The sequence below is a fragment of the Juglans regia genome, chromosome 11, assembly GCF_001411555.2.
Source record: "Juglans regia cultivar Chandler chromosome 11, Walnut 2.0, whole genome shotgun sequence".
Lineage (NCBI taxonomy): Eukaryota > Viridiplantae > Streptophyta > Magnoliopsida > Fagales > Juglandaceae > Juglans > Juglans regia.
In genome coordinates this window covers 33,167,681-33,177,382 of record NC_049911.1, presented here as the reverse complement: position 1 = coordinate 33,177,382, position 9,702 = coordinate 33,167,681, and the positions used below count along the sequence as shown (strand labels likewise).

The 9,702-nt window shown below is 32.8% G+C and overlaps 1 protein-coding gene across 10 annotated transcripts; it reads right to left on the bottom strand.

Moving 5' to 3' along the window:
• Positions 1–4,422, bottom strand: LOC109019338 (pentatricopeptide repeat-containing protein At2g34400). 10 transcript variants are annotated; one of them, XR_002000750.2, is made up of 5 exons: positions 3,475–4,422; positions 1,726–2,695; positions 1,382–1,469; positions 1,189–1,266; positions 1–542 (listed from the first exon to the last, which is right to left on the bottom strand). XR_002000750.2 is itself a non-coding variant. In XM_035682979.1 (4 exons), exons 1-3 carry the CDS (start codon positions 4,398–4,400, stop codon positions 1,428–1,430), a joined length of 1,938 nt encoding a protein of 645 aa, XP_035538872.1. In that variant the 5' UTR covers positions 4,401–4,422; the 3' UTR covers positions 1–1,266; positions 1,382–1,427. The 10 variants fall into 10 exon arrangements, 3 of the variants coding, with proteins under 3 accessions (XP_035538872.1, XP_018857159.2, XP_018857160.2); XR_002000747.2 differs by having other exon boundaries at positions 1–616; positions 1,209–1,266; XR_002000749.2 differs by having other exon boundaries at positions 1,209–1,266.
• Between the last annotated feature and the right edge of the window lie 5,280 nt (positions 4,423–9,702).

Genomic DNA, 9,702 nt, shown 5'->3' with positions numbered 1-9,702 from the left:
TTCCACAATAAATACCTCTTACCATCCAAGAATGGCGAGGGACTTTAGCATAATGCATAAAACAATGGATGTAGTTTCTTTGTTTTCTATATTCTTTGGAGCATAGTTAAAAGAAAGTATCAGAAGAATTACCAGTAACATCATGAAAGAACTCAGAGAAGATTTGAAGAAACGTTTATTTCTCATTATAGGATAATCCGGTTGATGTGACATCCTGTGAAGTTTGCCACTCTTCACAGGAGTTGGCTGGCTCCATTTCTCCTTCAGATACCGCCCTTGAAAGGATTGAACCATGCATGTTCCTCGACTTCCACAGATGGCATACATTGTTCAATTCGATGTTATGTCTAGAGAATTATATTCCATAATTCTCGTCGTGTGATCCACTTGACTTGCAGATCTGCTTCTCAAACTCTTTGCACTCCTATAGCACGATTGTCACTTGAGTTTTTCCCTGTTCTTCACTCGTGAGTCATCAGTTTTCCTCGCTGGGAAACCCTTCCAGAATGGATAGGTGAGCCAGAGCCTCACCCAAGAAGAAACTGACAACAAAAGTTAAGCCTTAAGTCCTATCTTTTTTCATCATTTCTCCAGGAAAACCGTAGCAAATGATTCACTAGAACCATGCATGGAGAACAGGAGGGTTAATTCAAATTCAAAGAAACGGGAAATCAGGGAAACAAATGAAAAAGAAAAGTAGAGATGAATTGAATAGAAAAAAAAAAGTTAAAAGAAAGTTAGAGAATCAATGATGCAGAAATGAAAGAATCTGTGAAGAAAAAATAAAATTGAAAAGAAAAATTGAGCAATACAATCATAGAAATCCAAGAATATTGAGGACTGGTGAAGGATTGGTGAAGATTAAAACAGGATCAAAGAAATCATGCAAGATTTACACGAGTTTGAGATAATCCAAAGCAAACTAAAGAGAAATAGAGCAACACCGAAGAAAGTTTTATAGGCGCACATCAGCAAGCAGACCTTGCTATTGAGCACTGAAGAAAACTTCTTCCTTCTAGATTCTATAATTTGTTTTACAAAGAAAGATCAACTCATTTACAGAGAACATGTGCAAGCTGCTGTACCAAACAGAGGAAATTATGTAAGCAATCCATAAGGAATAACATGCATACAATGCAAGTTAAACAAGACCCTGGTCTGAGACTATTGTGTAGGCGGAATGTGCACCTTAGAGTGGAAGGCTTTACCTATGGTGATTGAGCACGCTCCTCTTCAAATGGAAGATTTACTCCAAGGTACTATAACCTTACAAGTGGTCATTTGGTTAGTGGAAGAGTAAGAAACAAATTATAATAGTGCAATCTAGTATAGAAGTTGAGTACAAAAACAACTTGCACTTCTATTGAGCTAACATGGTTACCAAATTTTTTAAGCAGATTGGTCTTCTGGTTCTGATTCCTACTCCATTATTTTGCAATAATCAAGCCGCTGCCATATTGCCTCCAATCCTATATTTCATAAAAGGAAAAAAAATATTGATAAGCTGGTCATGTGACAGTCTTGCAATGTTGACAAGTTGCCTAAGGTTTTATCTTCAAGAATACGTGTAAAAAGGTAAAGAAACAAAATTTAAGATCAGAAACACATTCACTGCTAGCATGACAAAACATGGCCCTTCTCAAGAACTAACACTAATATATTGTTGGTTGAGAAGACGACTAAGTAAAGCAAGTTTTGAACTCATCAGTCAGTAAAAAACCTTGCCTCTTCAACCCCCTGTGTGGCAGATTCATCAATCTTTGGAATGTAACCTTCCCTCCACAGCTCCTCGTAGAGCAGACCAAGTACTTCATAAAGCTTGGCTGAATCATGGAGCAAGATATCACCAGCATGAAATTCATAAAGTTGGGTCTCAATCTCAATCCAGCTACAGCCAGGAGTCTTATTTACACCCCTATGTCTCATCAACAATCTCATCCTTGCTGAATCATCCCACCTTTTCAAGTTTGCAAAAATTTTTGATGAGATAACATAATTTCCAGAATTTGACGGCTCCAGCTCCAGCAGCCGCTGCATAACCCGCTCACTAACATCTATGTTTCTGCACTTCTGGCAGGCACCAAGCAAAGCCCCCAATACAACTTCATCAGGTTTTTCAGGCATCTTCTCAACGAAGTCCCAAGCTTCATAGAGATGGCCCGCACGTGCTAAAAGGTCAACCATGCAAGAGTAATGCTCAACTTTTGGGACCAAACCAAAAGAAGAGCTCATCATATCAAACAATCTACGGCCCTCATCAATCAATCCTACGTGGACGCATGCAGAAAGCACTCCAACAAATGTGATGTCATTTGGGTGGACAACCCCTCCCTCCTTTGACATGCGCTCAAATAATGATAGGGCTTCCTGTGCTTGGCCATGAAAAGCAAGTGCAGAAATCATGACATTCCAAGATACGTCATTTTTCAGGGGAATGCCTTCAAAAACTCTTCGTGCATTGTCTAAACTCCCGCACTTTGCATACATATCAACTAATGCAGTAGCAACATATATGTCATGCTGCAAGCCTCTTTCTGATGCATATGTATTGACCCATTTCCCTACGTCAAGGGCCCCAATTGAGGCACAAGAAGACAGCACTCCGACCAATGTGATTTTATCTGGATTAACACCTGCGTCTCTCATGCGATTAAATAGCCTGATTGCTTCATCTGACATTCCATTTTGTGAATATCTGTCATTTATAAACTTATAAGCTAACGTCGAACCTCAATAACACATCTGACTTCCAAAGGTGAGAAAATTACATGAAAAGTAATGCAAAGCAGCGTACATTTCATGTTCATATGTTTATGTATGCATGTATGTATGAGTGTATAGATGACATTGAATTTGCTTTGCTCATCCAAGCATCATACATGACACAACTAGCCTAGATTATGGTAATTTTCTGTGTGGAAAGGGGTAGAAGTAAGCCCAGTAACGAATCAATGATGAATAGTGAAATGTGGATTTAATTGAGATGTACAAAAACGTCATGTACATTGAGATGTACAAAAACTCTTGGTTTAAAAAAGTTATTTATCAAGATTATTAATGAGGTTGTGCTCTGAAAACGTCATACCGATTGAATAAAATTATTTACAATTTAATAACAATATGTCAGGACTCGGAAAGGGATTAAAAGATCATATTAGGCGGACTTTTTTTTTTTATCGCTCATGTTAGGTGGAAATTTAATAGACAGTCCTGGTGAAGAAAGCTTAATTTTTAGAGACTATGATACGATGAATCTACTCGTAATTTTCAATCAAGGGCAAAACTTCTCTGTCCAAATGACAAATAAGCCAACAATGAGCCTGTTATATCGCATATCCCAAATGATCTGAGAACAAACTGACTAAACTATCTCCATTGAGATTATCAAGTATATGGAAAAAAAAATATCGAATCTCAATAAATTTCCAGTTTAAGATGAGTCCTATTATCAAGTATAAAGAAAGAACAACTTGCCCCGTAATCATGGCATTCCAGGCGATGACATCTTTCTTCACCATACCATCAAAGACCCTCCTTGCTGCCAACAAATCCCCGCACTTCCCATACATATCAATTAATGCAGAACCCACATAACAGTTCAACTCTATCTTATTCTCCTCAACAAACCGCTCAACCCACCTCCCCAAACTCAAATCTCCTAGGTCCTTACATGCCCCAAGAACACTCACTAAAGTCATTTCATCTGGCTCAAAGCCCACTTCCATCATTTCTCGAAACAGCCCCACTGCATCCGCAGCATATCCCATCTTTGAGTACCCTGATAACATCGAGTTCCAGGAAACCAAGTCCTTCACAGTAATTTCGTCGAACACTTTCCGAGCACAATCCAGTTGACCACACCGCGAATACATTGTCAGCAACGAATGATATGTGTGGTCGTCACCATCCAATCCAAATTTAAATATGGAAGAGTGTGCAGTCCGGCCATGATTCAACGCTAAAATATTCGCACATGCAATGAACAAAAAGGGGTACGTAAAATTATTCGGCTTTAGGCCCAAAAACTTCATTTGGTAATAGAATTGAAGAGCAAGAGAGTAGTCATGCCATGTGTTGGTGAGGCCACGGATCATGACATTGAAAGCGTAGTCGTTGGGATGGGGGATGTGGGAGAAGAGAAGGGAGGCATAGGAGAAGTCCTTGAGGTCGATGATTTTGGAGAGAAGGAAATTAGGTTTGCGTATGGAGTTGACGAGCATTTGGACGTGTATTTGTTGCAACTGTTTGGTAGATGAGCATTTTCTCAAGAGAGACAAGAGCGTTTCTCTCAGAGGTTGGTGTTCCTGTTGCTTCGGTCGTGTGTGATCAGTATCTGCAAGATTGTATGTAAAAACGAGACGGCAGGAAATGAAGCGTGAAGAGACTCTGTTCCTAAGCATTGTCCGGAGATGCGATTCTGCATAGGAGCAGGTATATATTGCATGGAGAATTGTTAGGAACGAGCCTCAGATCTTTTAAAAAGAAAAAAAAAGAATTTTACTAAAAGAGAGAGTGAATTTTTTAAATTTTTTTATAAATGAATTATTCAGAACTTGTCAAGTTATTGACTATTATGACTCATATAAATCATTTCTTATAAGAAAATATAATAATTATTATTATTTGAATTAGGTTAAATTTTATTTAAAAATTATAAGAAATAATGTTGAATATAGTTATAAATTATGTAAATACCACCTACTTTTTTTGAAAAGTATAGAATATTATTAAGAAATTATAAATATATTTTCTCTTTAAAAATTATAAAATTATGAATATAATTTAAAAAGAATACACGATGTTTTAATTATAAATATAATTTTAATTATAAATATAATTTCTCTTCTGATAATTTTTAAGTAATCTTAAAATACAGATATTTATATTATTAAAATATCAATATAAATAATTTAAATGATATATTTAAACTACAACGCATGTGCAACTGCAAGAAATGCCGTAACCGAGGCATCTGCCGCTTTAATGGACCAGGTTCCTCTGTTTTGCTTTACAACCGACTTTTCTTTTGCTTTTTTTAGAGCATTCACGTTGGGTTTTTTATAAAATTTTCTATAATTTAGTTAGAAAGTATATTTTTTAAAAAATTTTCTTAAATTTTACTCATTTTTTTAAAATTTTCTACATCTCATTTCCTATTAATTCTCTATTTTATTAAAATAATATTTCTTTATTTTTTTTATTAATTTTTTCTCTCACTTTCATTTATAAATTTAACTACTCAATATTTTTTTTATATTTTGAATTAGTACTCTAATGAAGATTTTAAATAAAAATTTAAATTATTTTTAATATTTTTAAAATTATTTTTTTTATATTTTCGTAGCTATTTAAATTATATTTAAAATTACAATAAATATGAGTATGAAAGAAAGTATAGATGATTGGAAGAAAAATTAATTTAATTGAAATGAATAAAATATTAATAAAAGTGATTTAGGGAATGAATAGTGATTCTCCAAATATAGGGAACTACTATTCATTTCCTAAATCTTTTCCCTAAAATAGGGATCCGGATGGAGGGAGGTTTTTAGAGTATTCCCTAAAATATTTCTCAAATTATAGGAAAAAAGTGATTTTAGGAAAGCCAATGAGAATGCTCTTAGTGATAGGTTACTACTTTTTTATTATCTATTTATTATTTATAATGTATTTATATTTTATTTTTTTTAAATATTTTATTAAATAAATAAATTAAATATAAAAATATAATAAATAAATAATTAGATAACAACTTATCATTATTCATTTAAAATAAAATTGATAGGGATATAAAGGATCTTGATGTGACATTATGTCATGTCACTTTTTCTGTGCTGGGATAGAAAAAAAAAAACGACATTGTTACATACATGGATCCCCCCTCCCTTCTCACTTTTCCTTCCCAGACCCGCATGTCGCCCACAACCCGTCACCATCGTCCAAAACCCGTCGCTGACAACCCTGTCACGGAACTCTCTTCCCCCACTGCCCATCTCTCTCTCTCTCTCTCTCCTTCCTTTTCCTTCCTTCTCCCATTTCCCTTCCTTCCCACCCGCACGAAGACCAGTTCTCCGTCACCTACAACCCGTCACCAACTGCCCACAATTGTCAGAGATAGGCTCCCCAGGCTTGCTGGGATAGGACCATTAAGGAAATTGTGCAACAGATTGAGTGTTCCTTCTAAGCTTGACAAACTGCCCATGGTGCTAGGAATGGGTCCGCTGAGTTTGTTGAAGGAAAGATTGACTCTCTGAAGAGTTATCGAACTATTTCTAAATTCATCTGGAATAGAGCCAGTTAAATTGTTTTGACCCAGGACAAGCATTTTTAGGTTGAGTTTAGATGTTGAAGTGGATTGAGTTGAAATGATAAAATATTGTTAAAATATTATTTTTTAATATTATTATTTTAAGATTTAAAAAAATTAAATTATTTATTATATTTTATGTTCAAATTTAAAAAAATTATAATGATGAATTGAGATGAGTTGAGATAGATTGATGATCCAAACGATACTAATCTCCTGTGTTGACCTATATTTCTAGTCATTTTGGAAAAAATAAGAGCTTTCATCTGCGTCCCATAAAACATCTTTAATCTCCTATATTTCTATTCATTTAAGGAGAATAATCGCATGTCATAAGCGAGTTGAAGAGCTTTGTATTTCCTGCAATTTATTAGTGCTTCAAGCTCCTATTTTCATAGAAACATAAAAGCCTTAAAAAAGCACGGAAGATTACTTGTAAATTCTTGGTATGGAAGTTGAAGACAATTTAGAAAGACAGCAAGAAACTTTTTATGCGTCTCCGATCTCAATCAGCTCTATGTCAAGCACGTAGATGGAGGAAGGTACTTTATTTTTTATTTTTTTCCAAAATGACTAGAAATATAGTTCCGTTTGGGAAACAATTTATATGGGACGCGGGGATTAGAGGTGTAACCGGTCCGGTCCGGTTCGGTTTTGGATAAAATTTAGGATCAAACCGGTATGTACCGGTTTTATATTTTTTTAAAACCGATTACGCACCGGTTATCCTACTAAACCGGTATTTCCGGTTTTACCGGTTTCAAGTCCGGTCCGGTCCGGTTTTCTGATTTTTTTAAAATGTAAGTTTCACAATTTGTCATTAAAAATTTGTTTATAAAAAAAAAAAATCATTTAAAAAAACTGTTTTATACTTTTATTAATATATTAGACTATATAATAGTATTAATATTAGACTATTGGTATATTTATAAGTTGTATATTATTATTAGTTATAAATCTTTAGTGATTTAGTATTAACATTTTATATAATAATTTATAAATTATAATAATAAGTTATTTCATATATGAATATATATATTATATATAAAATTTCACATAAAAATTTATAATTATACATTATATATAAAACTTATAGATATTAATATTTAATATATAAAAAATATTTTGTATAAAACTAATATATAAAAATATTTTTTTTTATTTTTTTTAATCAACCGGTCCGGGCCAAAAAATTCCAGAACCGGAACCGGTCGGTTTTTACATTTTAAAAACCGGTTCCGGACTGGACCGGTTCAAAACCGGTAAAATCGGTCCGATTTTTCGATTTGAGTTTACACCCATAGGGGGGATGGGCATGGCAGCATGGGTTTCTGAAGGGAAAAAAAGTGACGTGGCCTAATGACATATCAGTGTGAATCCTCGTGTTTATGCAGCGGCTCCTTTTTCAAAAGAAAAAATATTGGGGAAAGCTGTAGTGGCCGCTGCACACCTTTTGTTGTATAAGTAAAATGATAAAAAATACTCTATAATATACATCTTCCAAATTTAACTGAGAGAGAGCTGATGAGAGAGAGATCGAGATGTGAGAGAGTTGATGAGAGAGATTGAAATGAGAGAGAGAGATATAGCATGAGGGATGAGAGAGATAGTCGAGGAGAGAGAGAGAGAGAGAGCCGGTAAGAGATCTGATGAGAGAGAGAGTCGAGAATAGAGAAAGAGCCAGCGAGAGATAGAGTTGATGAGAGAGAGATGAGAGAGAGAGATGATGACAGAGACGCTGAAGAGATTATGACAAAGAGAGAGGGGTAGTCATCTGTGTTTTACAACAAAAAATAAATAAATAGATCAGAAGCAACCACGTAGTGTGTGTAATGTATGCACAGCTACAATGGCTGCTATATAGCAATACTATTTTCAAAATTATTTTCCAATATCCTCTTTATTTTTCTTCTTGTTCTCCTTACTCTATTGAGTGCTTATATTTATTGAAAGATTAATGATACTTATCATCTTTATATCATGTATTAATTATTACTATGTGATTTATTATTTTTATTATTTTATTTAAATATATATTTATACATCAATATATATGTATTTAAATTAAAAAATAAAAATGACAAATTATATATTAGTGTGTGGTGTAAAAGATGATAAATATAATTTTTTTTATTGAACTATTATGTAAAAGAGGGATAGGATTAATTGTAATAAATAGAAATAAGTTTTATTCATTTACTCCCTAACTAGTATATTTAATACTTTTTTTTTTAAATTTAATTTCAATTCAAAGTAAAATTCGAATAGATAGGTGTTCAATTGATCAAACACTGGCACTTATTTGAATGTGGCCGATAAGTTTACCCAATTAATCTCATCGCCTAATTGAAAAATAATAAACTTACAATTAGTCTATAACTATTTTATAACTATAATTAAGATGAAGGATAATCATGTAGAATTGTAATTATTTTTTAATAAAGTGGCACAATTATATTTATTGATTTAAAATGAGTTCTAAAATATTTGCAGACAAATCATTACCCATATAAATTAAGATGGAAAATATTTTATAAACTTTACATGAAATAGAGGACATTTTTGTAATACTAAAATTAATTTGTAATGCAGTGTCGTGATTTCGTTGATTATTTGATAATAAGTTGTAAAATAATTGTGAAAGAGTTGTAAGTCTGTTATTACTCAATTAAGATAAGATCCTGATACTCTGCCGGGTAGTGATATGCTTACTATCCATCTACTACTCATCTATTATTTGTAGTGTTTTTATTTTTTTATTATTTTATTTTAAGTATTTTTTTAATATTTTTAATCATTAAGAAAAAATTTAAAAAATATATAAACTTACTAATTGTCACTTCCTTAACTATTAAGTAAAATAAAAAATTATAAAAAAATCAAATATAAGAAGAGTAATAAATGAGTAATAAAAGAATAGTAACCCTATCATTTTCCTACTATGCCACGCAGCATGTACCACTAGGCATGCATCATAATGCAATTTCAATTTTTTTTTTTCCTTTCAAAACATATTTTAAACGTATTTAAATATTTAATATATATATATATATATTCTAGTAATAACTTATTTAAGTATTTAAAAAAATTAAAATTCATTAACAGTCCAAGAAGCAAACCCGGGCCAAAGTAGCATTTCCATTAAAATATAATATACCGCTAAAACTAAAGATTGTTTTTTTTTTAATAATTATACAACGAATTATTGCATTAAATATTAACCATTTTATCCATTTAAAACTATGATACGAGATCTTTGGGGTTGTCCATGTAAATTATTAACCATTTTCCTTCAGAAAATAGATAATTTTGAGAGAGTGGCACTCTAGGAAATTTCACGGAAGCATGAAGGGCAAAAAGCATGAGGAGTCATATTCTCTGTTCCTCGTTCTGCG